General features: G+C 34.6%; 1 protein-coding gene across 1 annotated transcript in view; it reads right to left on the bottom strand.

The window, feature by feature from the left end:
- Positions 1–456: 456 nt before the first annotated feature.
- The window catches only part of LOC140450321 (nose resistant to fluoxetine protein 6-like), a 103560-nt gene continuing 84159 nt past the window's right edge, over positions 457–19857 (bottom strand). The window contains exons 9-11 of the mRNA XM_072543898.1: positions 12727–12925; positions 1741–1883; positions 457–637 (exon numbers count right to left, since the gene is read on the bottom strand). Of these exons, the coding sequence (XP_072399999.1) occupies positions 497–637; positions 1741–1883; positions 12727–12925 (483 nt within the window). The 3' untranslated portion in view covers positions 457–496. The remainder of the gene's footprint in view (positions 638–1740; positions 1884–12726; positions 12926–19857) is intronic.

Raw genomic sequence — 19857 nt, 5'->3', positions numbered from 1 at the left:
TGAAACTTTTTTAAACTTCTTTTTTAATTTAAATATTATGTTTATATGGGATTAAGCCACAATTTATTGGTTGTAATGAAAATCACATTTTTTAACTAACCAAAGTTTGACGTTTTGAAATCGTTCTCAAAATATTTATAGAAATTTTGAACAACCTAAGAAAACGGCCAAGGATGGACCAAGGTTATTTTTATTGGTTATAATTATGATGAGCATTGATCTCCTTTTTTAATCGGTAAAAGGTACAGGTTAGGTTAGGAGAAACAAAAATGTCAAAGTCTTAAAATCATCTGCGCAATGGTGCATAGCGCATCTCGCATGGTAAAGGTGAAAATTTAAGGTGGGATCCCTAGATCCTTGTCTGACTTTCTGTGTAGTTTTGGAGATATACCTTATTAATAAAACCATGAATTCCTATTAAAGTTCCAAAATATCAAGAAAATCAAGAACAACATTATCTGGTTTTTATTATTAGCACATAAATAAATTACTACTACTATTCTTTCTTCTCGTCAATATCTTTTGAATGTTGTGGCAATAGATACTTCTTCAAGGCTGAAATTGGCATTTCGAAAAATAATGTTACCAATAGAGCTACCAGAAAAGAAGCTGCAACATCTGCCAGTAGATAATAAACCTATAAAATAAATAATACATTAATGTATGGACCAACTAATTTCTTTGTTATTGGTTTCAAATGCAATATATTCTATTTAGAAAATTTCACGAAATGATCATAAAACAGCTACTGGTTCCTAAAGATAATCGAACCAATATTAAAAAATGTGTGCGCGAAGCTAATGGACAGGATAATTTCAACAAACTAATAATATCATCAAGACATCAAGATTCCAATAATTCACAAGAATTTTTCAATAATCTTCAATTTTCACAATAGGTACCTGCTACTACAGTAAAGAGCTTTCACATAACTGAACAATGACATCAGCAGAAATAGGAAGCGATACAAGGTATGATATTGCGCATGACATTTGACAGCTGGCCCTGGAGTGTGACGTAGACAATACCGCTCGAACCCAAGGTTAGTAGATATTTAAGTAGATACTTAACATCTACTAACTTTGGCTCGAACCCACGGTTCGTACACGGTTCGTAGACTTACTACGGTTGCCTCTTCCGACTGGAGTGGGGATGCTTGAGTTACGTCACCAGAGTACACAAGAATACAAAACCCATTTATTATCACAGTTTGTTCGTGGTAATTATCTTTCAGTTTATTATTTGCTTTATTACTTATCGTTTCTTAAATATCTCAGTTTACTTTATATTTTTGTATTTGAAATTTTGGTGTTGTTTTCTATGATAACTTATTTTGAATTATCGAAGAAACGTTATTTATTGTACTTGTACATCGTACCTATTGTCTTCGTATCTTTTCATAAGGTAGGTTAAAACTTTATTTCATTGTGTATTAGCGTAATAATAATGTTGATGAAATTTTAGTGTAGGAAAGATATTAAAAAAATGGAAAAAATAGTTATGTAATTCGGTAATTCATTCAATAGTTAATCCAGTATTGGTGGAAATTCAGTATACGCGACTAATGTTCAGTGTAAAATGGAGATTGAAGTCCTAGATTTACGTAAATCCTGCATTAACATTGGATAAACGTTAACAACCGGTTCTGATTAATTTTAAGGACCAAACTGCCCAGAGGTCGAGATATCTTAATTGCAAATAAAAAAAAAATGGTCAAAACTTACTCTATTTTATACTTACAATATGTATTTCGGAAACATATGTAGGAGCTCTCGCTATTGCTTGTCTAGATGCAATTATTGTAAAATGTACCAGATAAACACTATAAGACAATCTGCCTAGAATATACACCGGGGGCCATTTTAATACACGTTCGGTAATTCCTAAAAATTAAATTATTTTTGAATCGTTATTTGTTAATAACTAGATACACGTATCCCATATTCGGTATAACGTGTTTCTTAACGTCTACTATCTTTCGATTCTATATTCTTCTTCTTTGTATTTATTGCATATTTACGAACCCAACCAGTCCTACACCTTTCGGCCGATCTCGTGAACGGGTGACGCCATTCTCTTCAGTCGACAATTGCACATGTATTAAGTGAGATCCGTCCAGCAAAAAATGTTCTAAGAGAAGTCCGTAGTCTTTATTCAGTTTAAACTTAAATAAATAAAATTATATGGCTGTAGAAAAAATTATATATCGATAAATGGCAACACAATTGGTTCAAGGCGAGCGATGAATGGTTTACCCCAAGGAGGAATATTAAGCGCGTTGTCAGTGGCGGATCCAGAAATTTTTGTCAGGGGGGGGGTCATGGGTCTTAACCCCTTCGGTACGGTGATGCACCCGTGTGCATCATGCTTGACTGTCCGCTCAGTACGGTGATGCACACGGTTGCATCATGAGATTTCGTTCGCCATATACGGCAATAAAACCGTCTGCATCATATTTAAGGTATTTTTGTTCCGTCCGAATTACCTTATTCACATCTAGAAGTGGGGAAACCGCACCCAAAAGTGGGTGATGTTTAGAAGGAGATTAGATTTAGTTAATTTAGTTAAGTTAATTTAATTGGTGATAATGTTGTTTGGATGTTTGACTGATGGGTTTGAGTGGGAAGTGAGGTTATTGTACTGCTGTTTACTAATTACCTTACCAGTTGAATTTTTGTTATCAGAGAAGTAGGTGTTTATAATGGTCTCGTGGCATGGTATTATTTCAATAGAATTTTTTGTTTATTTTGTCCTAAGTCCCTATATTTTTTAATAATTTTCGTTTAAAATGGTATTTTATAGATAAAATTTAATTTAGCTCACATACTATGTAGAATAATAAATTTTCGACCGCGCGAAGCCTCTCGGTAAGCGCTCGAATCCGTATATAGGAGCCGACTTGCCGAATGACGATCCGGCACGAGGGGGTCACCAGCAGATCAAGAAGAGAGAATTGTAAGAAACCAAATAGACTATGTATTAGTTAGACAAAGATACAGGAACGCAATTATATCCGCAAAAACCTATCCAAGTACCGACACGGATCAGATCACAACCCAGTAGTGACCAAAATTAGGCCCAAAATGAAAAATAAAAAAAAGGAAGAACAACAAATGCAAAAATCGATACAAGTAAATTAAGAAACCCACACATAAGGCAACGCCTGGCAGATGAAATCAACAACGGATTAATGAATGTTAGAGAACAAATTCTACAAAATACTGAGACGGATAAAAAATGGTTATTAAGAAAGACAGAAATAGATAAAAGTCAAAAAGAAATTCTAATACCAACCAACAATGGTTAAAAGAACGATGCGCAGAAATAGAAGAATACCAGAAAAAATATAATAGTTTCAACACACATAAAAAAATTAAAGAATTAACTCACAACAATAGAACAAGAAAACCGGGAATACTGAAAACTTTCATCAATGAACTGTTCAAAGACAATAGAACAGAACAGATGGAGATAGAAGTAGAAGAGGATATGGTTTTAAAGATATTAAAAGAGGAAATTAAAATGGCATTAAAAAACAGCAAAAATAATAAAGCAGTAGGTCCAAACCAAATCCCTATAGAAACCTTAAAATGCATAAATGATATTAGACATTTTAGTAGACTTATTTAACTCAGTATACAAAACAGGACACATACCGAAACAATGGTTACTCTCCACCTTTTGTGCTATCCCTAAAAATACTTTTTTAATGCAACTTTATCTTCTGGTGTGTTATCAGTTTTAGGTAAAACGACTTGAAGATTAAATAGATTCATATCTTTCGGTAAAAGTCGTTCTTCTAAATCAGTTAAGATATTGTCTAAAAGGGGTAAATAAATGGATCTTCGGAAATATTCTTCGCAAGAGTTAGCAGATTGGTTTTGACGACAGGTTTGACGAGAAACTATACGAGCCTCTGGCACTCAAATGACGAATTGACAAAATTTGAAATCGCGTAACTCTGAATTCGTGGAAGTCTTAGTCGAGGTATTACTGTATTTAGAATTTTTGATTTTTTTAAAGAGCAATTTAAAAAGGCTTCCGTATAATTCTACCCTTACTCCTAGAATAAATGAGTTTGAATCATTTCAACTCTTGACTTCCTGCTTATAGGGTTGATGGGTTTTAAATTATTTTTTTTAGGATTATTTGATTGATATTTAATTTTGTTTTGGGGGTGGTCATGACCCCCGTGACCCCCCCTTGGATCCGTCACTGCGCGTTGTTATATTTAGTATATACCTACTGCTGATCTAGTAGAAAATTTAAACTTCATACGCATTTTACAATTTGCATATGATATAGTCATTTATCAAGAAAATATTAAAATAGGTAATGGAGTCAAATCCATTGAAGAAGGAACCGAAGATATTAAAATATGGAGTTACTTACATGGACTAAATATCTCTGGTTCCAAAACTAAATTATGTATTTTTACAAGAAAACCTACCACATCTTAATAAACATTTTCTTCTATACAGTGCAAAGTTATGTTAAATATTTGGGTATTATATATTTGTCAGAATTGTAGAAGCAATGAATGACAGCAGGATTGACCATAGGTATAGTGAACTTATTTACAAAAATACCACTATGGCTGTAAAGGTACACGATAAAACCCGACCAATAAAAATAAAACGTGGGATAAGGCAAGGAGATACATTGTTACCGAAATTATTCATAGCGGCATTAGAGTATGCCTTTAAGATGGTTAATTGGGACCACAGAGGAGTAACAATAGACGGCGAAAAGCTTAACCATCTCTGTTTCGCAGATGACATTGTTCTTATTACAGATAATTTAGGAGAAACCACAGATATGTTAAATGAATTGGACTTTGCATGTTCGAAGGTGGGCCTCAGAATGAACTTGACAAAAAAAAACTAAGTTTACAAACAAATATGGACCCAATAACCATTTAACTATTCAAGACAAAGTAGTAGAATTGGTTAAGAAATATACGTTTTGGGACATAAAATAAGAATCAGTAGGGATAACCAAACATGCGAAATCCAAAGACGAATTACTTTAGCGTGAGCAGCCTTTGGAAAACTGCGAGATACAATTAGGGCCAACATACCAATTAGCCACAAAAGAAAAGTATTTGACCAATGTGTATTACCGGTTATGACCTATTGGGCGGAAACTATAACTCTAATCGAGACTACGACTTCGAAATTGAGAGTGGCACAGAGACGAACGGAACGGTATATGCTGGGAGTGAAGTTGCGGGACCGAATAAGAAACGAAGATCTGCGAAGAAGGACGAGTATTACTGATGTTGTGGAATGCATAGCGGAACTGAAATGGAACTGGGTAGGTCATCTAGCGAGAATGCACGACTCACAATGGACAAGCAAAATTACAAATTGGAGACCAAGAGCACATAATCGTGGAAGAGGAATACCACCTACACGTTGGGCTGACGACATCAGGCGTATCACCAAAACTTGGCAACAAAGAGCATAAAATCGTTAAGAATGGGAGAGTTCAAGGGAGGCCTGTGTCCAGCAGTGGACGTGATAAATGAAGACTGGATGATGATGATATATTTGTCAAAAATAGTATTTTTGACTTTGTAACCATTGAACGACCCATCAGAAACAGTGGATGCCAATGGGTAACAATATAACTACCTCCGAAAGTTGGGAGCCAATGTAGAACAATACAACTCACAACTTTCTTTGGGAGCCAATTGTTAGGTCTCGTTTAGCTCAGTCTCTCAGGTGTGAGAACGTCTTATCTTAGAAGTGAATATTAAACATGTGTTTGGCTAAGACAAGTGAACAAAATGAAACAAAAAATCTTGCCGATAGCTTTACATAAAAAGATTGTTAAATTATACTTATAACTTCACATGTTGTCTTTAAGTAGCTGGACAGGATTGCAGAATGTAGTGGTTAGTTGCTGATATAGCTGAATCTTACATACTTTCATGTTTGTATCTTCTTCTTCTTTAAGTGCCGTCTCCCGATCGGAGGTTGGATATCATCATCACTATCTTTAGTCTATATTCTGCTGCACTGAAGAGTTCTATAAATCTACATTTAAACCAGTCCCTTAAATTCTTCAACCATGACACTCTCCTTCTTCCTATACTCCTTCCTCCTCTTATCTTCAACTGTATTATCAGCCTTGGCAGTTCATATCGCTGTCCCCTCATTACATGTCCCAGATATTGTAACTTTCTTATTTTTATTGTGTTTATTATTTTGCATTATTTGCCCATTTCTCGCAATACTTCCGTGTTAGTTTTCTTCTGTGTCCATGCTATTCTAAGCATCCCCTTTTAACATTACATTTCAAAGGACTGTCACTTATTTACGTGTTCTTGCTTTAATGCCCAGCTTTCAAGTCCATGTTGCAGTATCGAAAACACGTAGCATCTCAGTGCTCTTACTCTCAGTTCTAATCTAAGGTCTTTGTTGCAGATAATTATTTTCATTTTTACAAACGCATTTCTTGCTATTTCTATCCTGGCTCTTATTTCGGTTGTTTGATCATTATTGTCTGAAATCCAGGTTCCTAGGGATTTGTATTTATCAACCCTTTCTATCGGTACATTTCCCAAATGTATGTTTGTTGGTATATTTGTTTTCTTTGTTATTATCATGTATTTGGTCTTTTTTATATTCATTTTTCACTATATACATTAAATAGTAATGGGGACATAATACACCCTTGCCTAACTTCTCTCCTGATTTCAATGTCTGGACTGGGTTCGTTATCTATTAAGATTTGTGCTCTTTGATTCCAGTAAAGGTTTGTTATTATTCGTAAGTCCCTATGGTCTATGTTTTTTGTCTTTAGAATTTGGACTAATTTTTCATGTATTACTTTGTCAAATGCTTTTTCAAAATCAATGTAACAAACAAGCCCATCAACATTCATATCCATGCATCTTTGAGCTAACACATTAAAAGCAAATAACGCTTCTCTGGTTCCTAGTCCGTTTCTGAACCCAAACTGACTATCATCTATTCCTTCTTCCAGTTTTTTATTTATACGACCATGTATTATTTTCAGGAATAATTTGAGAATGTGACTTATGTAATATTGTTCTGTATTCACTGCAATATTTAGCGTTTGTATTTTTAGGGATAGCACAAAAGGTGGAGAGTAACCATTGTTTCGGTATGTGTCCTGTTTTGTATACTGAGTTAAATAAGTCTACTAAAATATCTAAGGTTGCATCATTTATGCGTTTTAAGGTTTCTATAGGGATTTGGTCTGGTTCCTCTTTTAATATCTTTAAAACCATATCTTCTTCTACTTCTATCTCCATCTGTTCTGTTCTATTGTCTTTGAACAGTTCATTGATGTATTCTGTCCATCTCTTTAATTTGTCGTTAATATTCAACACGAGTTTCCCATTTGCATCTTTCAGTATTCCCGGTTTTCTTGTTCTATTGTTGTGAGTTAATTCTTTAATTTTTTTATGTGTGTTGAAACTATTATATTTTTTCAGGTATTCTTCTATTTCTGCGCATTGTTCTTTTAACCATTGTTGGTTGGTATTAGAATTTCTTTTTGACTTTTATCTATTTCTGTCTTTCTTAATAACCATTTTTTATCCGTCTCAGTATTTTGTAGAATTTGTTCTTTAACATTCATTAATCCGTTGTTGATTTCATCTGCCAGGCGTTGCCTTATATGTGGGTTTCTTAATTTACTTGTATCGATTTTTGCATTTGTTGTTCTTCGTTTTATTATTTTCATTTTGAGCCTAATTTTGGTCACTACTGGGTTGTGATCTGATCCTATGTCGGTACTTGGATAGGTTTTTGCGGATATAATTGCGTTCCTGTATCTTTGTCTAACTAATACATAGTCTATTTGGTTTCTTACAATAATTCTCTCTTCTTGATGTGCTGGTGACTTCCAGGTATATAGTCTATTAGCTATAACAAAATTATTGTTTTGGCAAAATTCGATAAGCCTGTCACCCCTTTCGTTTCTGTTGCCCAGACCATATCCTCCTGTACATTCCTCTACTTTTTCTTCCCCAACCTTTGCGTTAAAGGTTTGTATCTATTTATATATTATTGCATGGTTGACCACGTGCTGAGGAATTCTTCACCCAAAAAGGTGGACAAAAATTAGGCCAAAAAAATCAGGAAAAGATTTAACGATATCAAATGAATTTTGAATAGAGAAATGCATTTTTATAGATGAACAGTAACTTTCTTTTGTATTTTTAAGTGCAGCTGATATGACAGAAGTCAAAGAGTAGTCAGCTGACAAATCTACTTTTTCGACTGAAATGTGGCATACAAATTTATATATGTTCTATCATCTTATAGAACATAATAGGGTATAAATAAAGGAATTAGAATATTTAGTGAAAACATAAATTGGAATTTAGATGACAAAATATTTAGTAAAAATAGAAAGTTTACCGAATGATTGAGCGCCAACTATTTTTAGAATTAAAATAGTAAAATGAAATATAAAGATAATAAATGAATAAAATCAAAAGAAATTGAAATAAAATAATTATTTAAAGAAAAATAACACACATGTGACGTTTATAACGTTATAACTTTAAAAAGTGACATTTCGATAGAAAATTTAATTTTGAACATTTTTTCTCTAAACGTATATGTATGAAAAGTACATAGAATTCACCCAAATAGACGCTAGTGTATAGGGACTAACAGAAGCTGATGGTGATGGTGGTGCTGAAGTGAGGTTTAATCGAGCTATTTTTGATTCAAGATAATATGATTTAATTTATGTTTTTGTTACACCCTATATATTAATAACAAATATACAATTATTTATCAAAATGAGCACTAAGAGCGGCTTCACACACACCCGGTCGCCGGTTACACGGCACCGTTTACACGATTTGGCGAGATTTCACACTTAAACGGTTTTGTGGTCCGTGCCGAAATGTTAGTCGATGTTCACCATGAATCGAAAAAACATCGCTGCCATGATGATTCTCTATCGGCGTGTAAAGGGAAGAAAAAAACTAGAAATGTGTGGATTCATCCCATTAATATGAAAAGGAAAGAGTTTGGTGTATTTTATACTCTTTTCTTGGAACTGCGAGAAGATGAGAATAAATTTTTTAATTACTTTAGGATGACAATATCAACGTTTGATGAACTACATCATCGATTAAAGGATTCTCTTCAGAAGCAAAACACATTTATGAGAGAATGCATTAACCCAAATGCAAATATTGGCAGTTACAATTAGGTAAGTAAAAACACATTAGAATTTATTATTGTTTATTATAATATGGTGTTGACAATGTGAATGATATTTAACATTAAATGAAATCAATCGAATCTAACGAAATTTGGGAATCCACTTAACTGTGACTGGGGTGATGCTATTGTTGAAAGAGGAGACCGCTGCGACTGGTAAGAAGTGGATGGTATTATTGGTGAGAACTGAGTGGTTTGTATTTGTAGCACATCAGGGCGTATATGTTGCAATGTATGCTGTCTTTTCCTTTTTATTCCGATATACTCTGTACGAGTACTAGGAACCAATTCGCTAAGAATTTTGCTTAGTTGAGGAGATATGTTGTGGAATGCAATTTTAAAATTCTCTATGTCTCTAATAACATCTTTATCAACGTCTGTTTTGCCTTGCAATTCTTAGAAGGCACAGATTAAAGCAAAATTCTAAATTTGGTTTCGAAAATTAGTTTACGGATTTTGACTTTGGAATGTTTAGATTTGTAGCAGTGGACAGCTGTCTAGGAAATATCTGCTGTCTATGTTTAATTGTTTGTAATGTTTGCAGTAGTACCATCTGAAATCCCAATATCTCAAATTCATTGAAACTTTGTAACGAAGGAATTATACCAGCAAAAAAGGACATGTGACGATCAGGTTTCCCCTTAAGAGCTTCAATCATTTATAATTCGACAGGGTCTGCTTTACGATTTCTTCCTGTTGGCGTTTTGGAAAATTTGTAAGCATGTGGAGTAGTTACATTGGCAGCGGTATTTTCTTTACAAATGTTGCTGTCGGTGAAACTAGTGTCAGATGTTACTGCTTCTGATACTTCTGATAGTCCAGTGTTAGTTAAATTATCTTCTGTTTGGCGTTTCTCAAATACCTTTTTTAAGAAGTGTAACTGCTCGTTATAAATATACTTTTTATGAGTTACTGCCCCAGCTCCCAATCTTGTAGCTATCTTAATTTTTTTACAAGATTTTTAAAACGTATCACAGATATTTCCCCATTTTTTCATCACCTATTTACCTGCAACAACAAAAAAAACCTACTACAATATTACTACTATAATATTTAGTACAATATACTGTTTTTTGCAAATATCTCGCCAGTGGCCACACTTTCACAGATCTACACTACAGTTATCGACTTGGTATTTCCACAATAAGCAGCATTGTTAAAAAGGTATGCAATAACCTATGGTTAATTATGCGTTCTGAGTGTATTCCCGAACCACAGAAACAAGACTGGCTCAGAATTGCCAAAGAATTTCAAAATAGAGCAAAATTTCCACACTGTTTACGAATAGTTGATGGAAAGCACATTCGAATTATTAATCCGATTGGTTCAATATACTTCAATTATAAAGGGTACTCTTCAATAATTTTAATGGCTGTAGCAGATTCCAATTATCGTTTTATCTACGTAGATATTGGAAGTTACGGAAAAAATTGCGGTTCGAATATATTTAAGACCTGTTCCTTATGGAAATCCATAAAAAACAAGGAACTGGAAATTCCTGAAGAAACATGTCTACCAGGATCAATGAGGCCCAAAGTACCCTATGTCTTTATTGCAGACGAATCATTTGCACTTGATAGACATCTTATTAGACCTTACGGTGGACATAACTTAACGACCAAGAAAAAAGGTTTTAATTATCGCCTCTCTAGAGCCCGAAGGTATGTGGAGTGTACTTTTGGGGTATTAAGTAATAAATTAATATAAGGTTGACTGCTCGAATAAATGAACTTTGATCAAATAAAAGGCAGATATCGAGCACAGTTTATTAATTAAATCTTGCCCAAGTACTCTCGCTTCCTAGAGCATCTTCAGGAGCATTTCGTCAACTTTGGCCTATTCAACAATCAAAGGATATCATAAACATAAAATTGTACATTACACCACACTACACAAGGACACGTGGAGAGAAATACACCTTGCTCCAACTGATCATGCAGGGAAAGATCCAAGGAACGAGAAGCATAGGGAGGCGTAGAATGTCATGGTTGCGCAACCTGAGAGAGTGGTACGGATGTACATCAAATGAACTTTTCAGAGCAGCCGTCTCAAAAGTTCGAATAGCTATGATGATTGCCGACCTCCGCCGCGGAGATGGCACTTAAAGAAGAAGACACAACTACAAACAGTTTAAAATTAAAAAAAATAGGCAAAGCTACATTATGGTTGGCATCAGGAGAAAGAATGGCTCCTGGTCTTAACGGAAATGTTAAGGTGACACTTAAGGCTCCTCGTCTAAACGGAAATGTTAAGGTGACACTAAACCTTAACATTTCTGTTAAGACCAGGAGCCATTCTCTCTCCTGATGCCAATCATAATGTAGCTTCGCCTATTTTCTAAAAAAATTTAAACTGTTTGTCCTTGTGTAGTGTAGTAAACAATTTTATGTTTGTGACATTATATTATTGTTGGATAGGCCAAAATTGACGAAAAGCCCCTGAAAATGCTCTAGGAAGCGAAAGTACTTGGGCAAGATTTAATTAATAAACTGTGCTCGATATCTGCCTTTCATTTGATCAAAGTTTATTAAGTAATAAGTGGCGAATTTTTCATCGACCTGTCAACTTGAATCCTAATTATGCTGTCGATATTGTGAAGGCTTGTGTTGTGTTACATAACTTTGTTCGCGATAGAGACGGATACGAATCAGAGAATACTTTAACCATCACGGGGCTTGAAGATATCTCTAGAGCAGAAACTGTACGTGGAAGTACAAATAACATAAGAAATATTGTAAGTGATTATTTTCTGACACCTATTGAATCTGTAAAATGGCAGATGACCAAAATTTCTTGTTAGTAGATAAGTAATATATACATACACACACCTATATGTTTTACTTTCGTATTTAATTAAGCAATAATAAAGAAATATCCACACAAACTTACCGAACTTAGTCTTGTCATCAGATTCCGACTCCTTAAAGTTATTTTTCAGTTCCCTACGACTTTCTTGCCAAGCACTTCTGGTTTCATTTCTGTCTTTGTATGTTTCGCTTGTCTTGTCCCATATTACAGGTCTTCCATGCACCAAACTTATTAAATGCTCTGTATCAATTTCCACATCAGCCATTTTTCATAAATTAATCACAACAAAAATTCCTTCTACTTTCTAAAAAGTCTAATAACCTCCTACTTTCAAGAAAGTTGTGTACTCTATTACACGGTTTTTTTGCAAAGAATGCATAGCTATGAACGCCCACATTTAATTTGATATCCCACTACGTGCTCGATCGCTGTGTATACGTCAACGTTTGTCCGGGCTTAACCGGGCTTATAGTGGGTATGCCCGACATCACGGTTCCCGGTTACCGTTTAAACGAGCACGGTATATGTGTGGAAGCATCGATTAATAGAATAATAGAACATTCTATGTACACTCTTTACCGTGTACACGGTGCCGTGTAACAGGCGACCGGTTATGTGTGAAGCCGCGCTAAGGTTTTATAAACATTCTGGATTTATAAGCTGTATAGAAAGACAAATGTACAAGTAAATTTTCACTTACCACCAATACCGTGCAAGCATCCATATACTCCAAATCCTATTGATAAAATAAATATAGGTCTGCCAATCACGGCGATGAAAGAAGCCATAAATGGATCATATTCAGGTTTGAGTACTAACACGTACCAACCAGGAAGTATTATAATCCCTAGCGCCGTAACATAAGAGAATATATAGAATAATATTTTCCACATTGTTCTCTGAAATGAAACAATCAGTTTTATTCAGGTCTTATCATAAGCTTCGGTTTTACAGTATTGAAAGTTATAAGTATTGTGAGATTTCTGGTGGTAACTGGAGATAGGTGTACAATTAAGGCATGTACAAATGTACATATGCGTAAGTATTGAAATAATTTGAGTATATAATAATAAGTTGTTGGGACTGCATAAGTAGGGTTGGTTCAAAATAATTAGGAGAAGTAATTAAATGTTAAACAGACAGTAGCTGAATCAAGTTTATAAAAAGGCTTACTGTGCTAGAGTTTTAACCCCTAGTATTAAAACGCAAAATACTTTTAAATATAATATATATATATATATATATATATATATATAATATAATATAATAATATATAATATAAAGAACGAATAAAACACAGAAATAAGAATAAGGAAAGGTACAAAAAAATAAACAAAATCATTAAGAAAAAGATTAAAGAAGCAAAAGAATCATGGCTACAAGATCAATGCATAGAAATAGAATCCATAGAACAGAAGCATGACACTTTTAACCTATATAAAAAGATAAAAAAATTAACGGGAAGAAACGGATCACGAAGTCATAACTTAATACTAGACAAGCACAACAATCTGCTCTACGAAAATGAGAGATTACTTGAAAGATGGAGGCAATACATGGAAGAATTATTCAAGGAAGAGCAAGCGACAGAAGTCAGTGTTTCTGGATGTTCAGGACCAGAAATAACGCTCAGTGAAGTAACATATGCAATAAAAAGACTAAAAACCAACAAAGCACCTGGACCTGATAACATACAAGCTGAAATATTGAAACTATTTGAAAACAACTAACTCAAACTCGTAACGAGTCTACTGAACAAAGTCTGTGACACTGCAGAATTTCCTACAGATTGGCTAGTTTCCACCTTCATCCCTCTGTGGTAAACAAAATCAGAGGTTGGTCGGTTAAACCATGTGTTTACAAACAGGTTAGGTTATAATTTCTAACATACTTCAGTCAATATCGGTTCGAACGTCTAACGAGGTTAAGGCTATTTTCTCTTCAGTTTTTTGTTAAACTTGTTTTTGTGGAACTAAAAAAGAAGATAATGTTCCGTAAAGGACTATCGGAAGACGAACTTCGCAGAATTCCTGAGGAGAGTGACTTTAGTGATATCAGTATGCCTGAAAGTACGTTTTATGATTCCGATGCCGATCCAGTGTACAATGAAAATGTTACTGATGGTTCTTCAGACTTATGCAGTAGTGAATATGAGTCTCGTAGAAAAAAAGCTAAAATTTGCAAACAAACACAAAATTGCAAAGAATTTACTGCAGGTCCTAGTTCTAACCAAGAGAAGCCTGATACAAGAAGGATAGGTAAGTTATTTAGGAATGCACAATTTCTGTTTTTAGTTTCCTTTTTTTGCTTTGTAGAAAAAGCTGAATCTGCAAACGTTAGCCTGGAAGCAGTTATTGACGATGTTGTATCAAGAAATAAAATAACATGGGGCGATGCGCCAAATCCAGATGATCTCAATAAGTTCGAACTATCCTTTACTTCAGGAAGAAATTGCAAAACTTACAGACCACAAACCAATAGATTTATACCTACTGTTTATCGACCGTCAAGTGCAAGATTTGTTGGTTACTGAAACTAATAAAAACGCCGAACAAACAATAATCGCTGGTATTGTAAATGAATCAATAACGAAACATTCGCTTATGAGCAACTGGAGACCAATTGCTTCGATTTTTGGCTCTCATTATTTGGATGGGGTTAGACAGATAACTCGAACTCAGAGATTATTGGAGTAACAATTTACTTTACAAGAATAAAGTTTCTCAAATGTGTAAAATAAGTAAGTCGATTTGAAATAATATTACACTTCTTTCACATTTCAGATAACGAGAGCTGCCCACCTGGAAACAGACTCTACAAAATTTCTCCTCTTGTACAAATACTAAATGAAAAGTTTCAGAAAATGTATACTCCTAGAGAATCGTTATGTATTGACGAAACTATGGTGATATTTCGTGGTAGACTTAGTTTTTTGTAATACATTCCTGGAAAATGACACAAATATGGAGTCGACACAATTGTTTAAACTTTGCGTCGCAGAATGATATACGTACGCCGTATAAGTGTACGGTGGAAAAGAGATGCAACCATCTGAAAAGTCGTTAGCATCCAGAGTGGCGATGGAACTTATGCAACCACTTCTAGATACCGGCAGAACTTTATATACTGATAATTTTTATACAAGTGTTGACTTGGCCCATGATTTAAATAATAGGAAAACCCATTTAGTTGGAACATTACGTGCCAATAGGAAACATAATTCAAAAGCGATAGTCGAAGCAAAATTAAAAAGAGGTGACATGAAATATCTACAGAGTAATACAAAAGTTTTTATCAGAAAATGGAAAGATAAACGGGACGTTTTGTTTTTAACGACCAAAACGTGGACCTGTTCCCAAACCATCGACCATTGTCGACTATAATTCTGCAAAATCTTTTATCGATGTGTCGGATCAAAAGGCTGCATATGATTCCCCTGTTTGAGAAGTATCTAGGGATCAGAAATGTGAGGAATTTAGGGGTCAGAAATTGGAAAGCCAGGGCGAAAGATAGGGGGGGATGGAGACTAATTCTTGAACAGGCCAAGACCCACACAGGGTTGTAGAGTCAAAGATGATGATGATGATGATGTTCGACGAAGTATAAAGTGGTATCGTAAATTGGTTGTGGAATTACTAACAAATACCGCAATTGTGAACTTCTTAGTTCTCTACAAATCTGTTACCGGCAAACATCTCTCAATTACTGAGTTCCGTGAACAGATTGTTCAAAGTCTTTTAATGCCACAAACAACTTCTGAAAACACTTTAACAACTCTGCATACGTTGGACGAGAAAGAGAAAAGTGGAAGGTGTTCAGTATGTTATAAGAACTTTTCGAACCGTGAAGGAAGAACATCAGCGACGAAGAATGTCAAAAGGGTGTACACTTTTTGTCCGGCATGTGCCGCTACTACCGCATATATGTGTGTTCTTACGCTCCATACACTCACAATTGTGAACGTCTTATTTATAAGTGACATTAGGTTTAAAATATCATTTTGCACCAGTTGCTCCTCTACGACACGATAGTGGGTACAGGGCCCTGATTCTATTTCATTTCGATGTCGAAATTTAAAAGCGACTACGCCATGACAGTCGCAATCGCTAGCGATTCTCATTCATTTCGATTGTAGTTAAAACTGGGGATATTTACTTTATCATTTTGACACTGCTGAAAATTTGGGTTGGCCCTGTTGTTTATCGGCTGCACTACGCTTGTTGAATGTTTGTTTTGTTTACGTTACGTGAACGTCTTTTTTTTCTTGTTTGAGTTGTTAAATCATAAATAGTGGCCATTCTCAATTATATTTTGAATTGAAAGAAAAGATGGCAAGAAAAAAAAAGGCGATGTGGGAGATCCTTAAGTTATAACCACTAAGATTTGACTTAGTGGTTATATTCTAATATATTTTTAAATTTACTGCAGCTTAGTAATACTAACCCTAAACATTTTGGGTATCCTAGAGGCATAAACATCTTCTTCCAAATATGGTTCTAATACCGTTATTAAATAATTTGCAGCTTGTTTATTAAGCCGGAATTGCTGCCTAAATTGAGCATCACTTAGTGAAAAAGAATTTTGGGTATCCCGTAACATTCTTCTTATCCTCCGTTATGAGCGTCGGATATCTATCCTCTCTAATTCCTCCAAAACTAGCAAATGTCCGTAAAACACAGCCATATTAATACTTTTTGCCTCAGTTTTCCTTGCAAGGATCAAAACACCGCCTACCTAAACTGAACCTAAGTTCACTTCTCCCAGTCCAGTCAGTCATGTCAGATTAATTTCGACTCGAAATTAAATTTCAACCACTTTCTTGAAGTTGAAATTAATTTCGATAAATCGAAATTTAGTGACGTCGTTTGGTTAGTTCAGCTGAAATCCACAAGGTTCGCAAAGTCGCATTTCGACGTCGCCATATTAATTTCGACATGTTTTGAGTCGAAATCTCAATTAGAATCAGGGCCCATGTGTCTATCATATTGTCGCGGGAGATTACCGAAAATTTGCTTAGATGCTTAGTATGATATTGTTCAGTGAATGGTAACGACTTTTTGTCAAGTGTGTTAATATAGCTTCTAGACGTAAGTACAGATTTTTATTTATTTTAAAATATTTATTTTGGTGGATAGTCGTCACAAATTGTGTATGTTTACCTATTTAGACAAAATCATTCAATACTAATTTGAGGTTACAAATCCACAAACGTGTTTTGAAGAACAACACGTTTGTGTAGGCTAGGAATGAGCGGTGTCAATGTAAGATTTGAAGTGTTTCACGTTTATGTGGGCCGGGAGTAAATGGTGTAACAATGCAAAAAAATAAATAATGATTCAGTGAACAAAACTGATAACAAGGGTTTCTTTTTCAAGAACAACTAGAAAAGTTGACATGGCGAGACTGGCTGCTCATCCAGATGAAATCTACGAACTGGTGGATGAAATTGATTCCGATTTGGAAATTGAACTCGGAGATGATGATGGCGATTGGGTACCGTCCGAAGAGGAGAATTTGTCTGTACAAGATGATGAGATTGAAGAAAATGATAAATCTGATGAAAGTGGAGACGAAAATGATTCCGCAGTTCCCAGTACTGTACAAAATCTCCAAAAATCATCAATGCTAAATTGGGGTAGAACTAATCCATTTAAAAATGAAAATATACCCGAAACAATACTTCCAGATCCCAATGAAGTTTTAACGCCATGGTGTTACTTTGAAAAGTATTTAGGAAACTCATTTTTTAAACTGTGTGCAGAACGTACTGCACAATTTTATTTACAAAAACACGGAAGGGAACTTAAACCCAAAGTAACTCCTGAAGAAATCAAAAATTTTTTTGGGATCCATGCAGTGATGGGTTGTTTAAAATTCCCTCGAATTCATTTATATTGGAGCAGTCGCTTTAAACTTCCTGTAATTGCAGATGCAATTCCAAGAGATAGGTTGTACCTCTTGAGAGTCAATCTTCATATTGTCGATGTATGCACGGTAACAGAAGAAATTAAAAAAAAATAATCGTCTGTGGAGAGTTCAGCCAATGTTCGATTTAGTCAGAAGCCGATGTCGGGAATTAAAGAGAGAATCTGAAGCTGCATTCTCAATAGACGAACAGATGATTCCGTTTCTTGGTAGATGTGCTTTTCGACAATATGTAAAAAATAAATCAAGACCTGTGGGTTTAAAAAATTTCGTTTTATCAAAAAGTGATGGTACTGTCCTAGATTTTGAAATATATCAAGGAACAAGTATCAATTTAAAAAATAAAGAACTGGGACTCGGACCGACAGTCATCCTTAGGCTAGTGGAAACGATACCGGTTAATAGCTTTGTATTCTTCGACAGATATTTTTCGACGATACCTTTGTTGCTCAAACTATCTGAGCTACAAATACATGGCACAGGAACTATTATGAACAATCGAAATGGAAAGATAATAAATCCGTTTTAATGGCATCTACGGCTTTTGGCCAAGAACCCACACATTTAGTCAAACGATGGGATAAAGTTAGTGCTAGTCGTGTAGAGGTTCCATGTCCAAACGTAATTAAAATTTACAACGAAAAGATGGGTGGAGTTGATATCTGCGATCAGATGATGGAGTGTTATAGAACTTTCTTCAAAACTCGCAAATGGACAGTTGGATGGAATACCGTCGCGACTGCCGAAGTAACAAATACAAATCAAAAGATATTAAAGATTTATTATCCTTTCGCTTAGAACTAGCAGATTATTTGTTATGTGGAACGAAAAGTTCAAATACAGAAAACGGGGACACAGAAGATGAACATGAAGACCCTCGTCCAAAGAAAATGAGACCGTCACCTTTACCTTGCACTGACAAAAGATATAATGGTTTTAATCACTGGCCTGTCTTGGAAGATCTAAAAAATCCTTTATGTTGCAGATTGGAATCCTGTAAGAGTAGGTCAAGAGTTTCATGCAGCAAATGTAAAGTTTATCTCTGTATGAGCAAAAATCAAAATTGTTTTTTTAACTTTCACAACAAATAATGTGTTAAAAATATACTAGTTATTTAACATTTGTAATAAATGACAATGTGTGTACTTAATATTACTAATAAAGGTTGTAAAATGTTGTAATTTATTTGTTTTATTTTCTAGGGGGAGTAGTCATATACTCCCAATACTCACAAATGTGTCAGTCACACAATTGTTCATGTCATGCATATACTCCTGGGAAACACAATCGTGAGTATCAATAAAATCTGTCAAAGTGATATAGCAAAATTCTGAAAAAAATAGTATATCTCTTTGTTCCCATATAAATTGAAAAATAGACTGAACAACTTTATATGTCAACTTACATTGTTTCGGGAGTGTAATGGCTAAGTGTTTTGTGAATATTCTTACATGTTCTTTGAAAAAATAATTTTTTTTTGTATTTTTAAACTTAAAATATCTTAGGGAGAAGGTATTTGATTATCTTCCTGGTGTGAGCCAATATAGTACATATGGTCCACATTAGAACAAATTATACAAAAATAATTATAAATAGACCGTGTGTACTGTACCGTGTGTTACTGAAGAAATAAAAGACAGAATCCAATCTGCAAACCGCTGTCTATTCGCACTGGATAAGCTCATAAAATCTTACAAGAAGTTCAAAGATCAAAATCTATAAATCCATCGTCAGATCTGTAATAACATACGGATGCGAAACGTGGACCATGACCAAAGCAAACGAAGAAAAGCTCAGACGCTTTGAACGAAAAATACTTAGAAACATTTTCGGACCTCGACATGATATCACCACAAACCAGTATAAGATCAGAACCAATATCAAATTAAAAGCACTCTACAATGAC

The sequence above is a fragment of the Diabrotica undecimpunctata genome, chromosome 9 (genome assembly GCF_040954645.1).
Source record: "Diabrotica undecimpunctata isolate CICGRU chromosome 9, icDiaUnde3, whole genome shotgun sequence".
Taxonomy (NCBI): Eukaryota; Metazoa; Arthropoda; class Insecta; order Coleoptera; family Chrysomelidae; genus Diabrotica; species Diabrotica undecimpunctata.
This window is presented reverse-complemented; position numbering and strand designations above follow the sequence as displayed.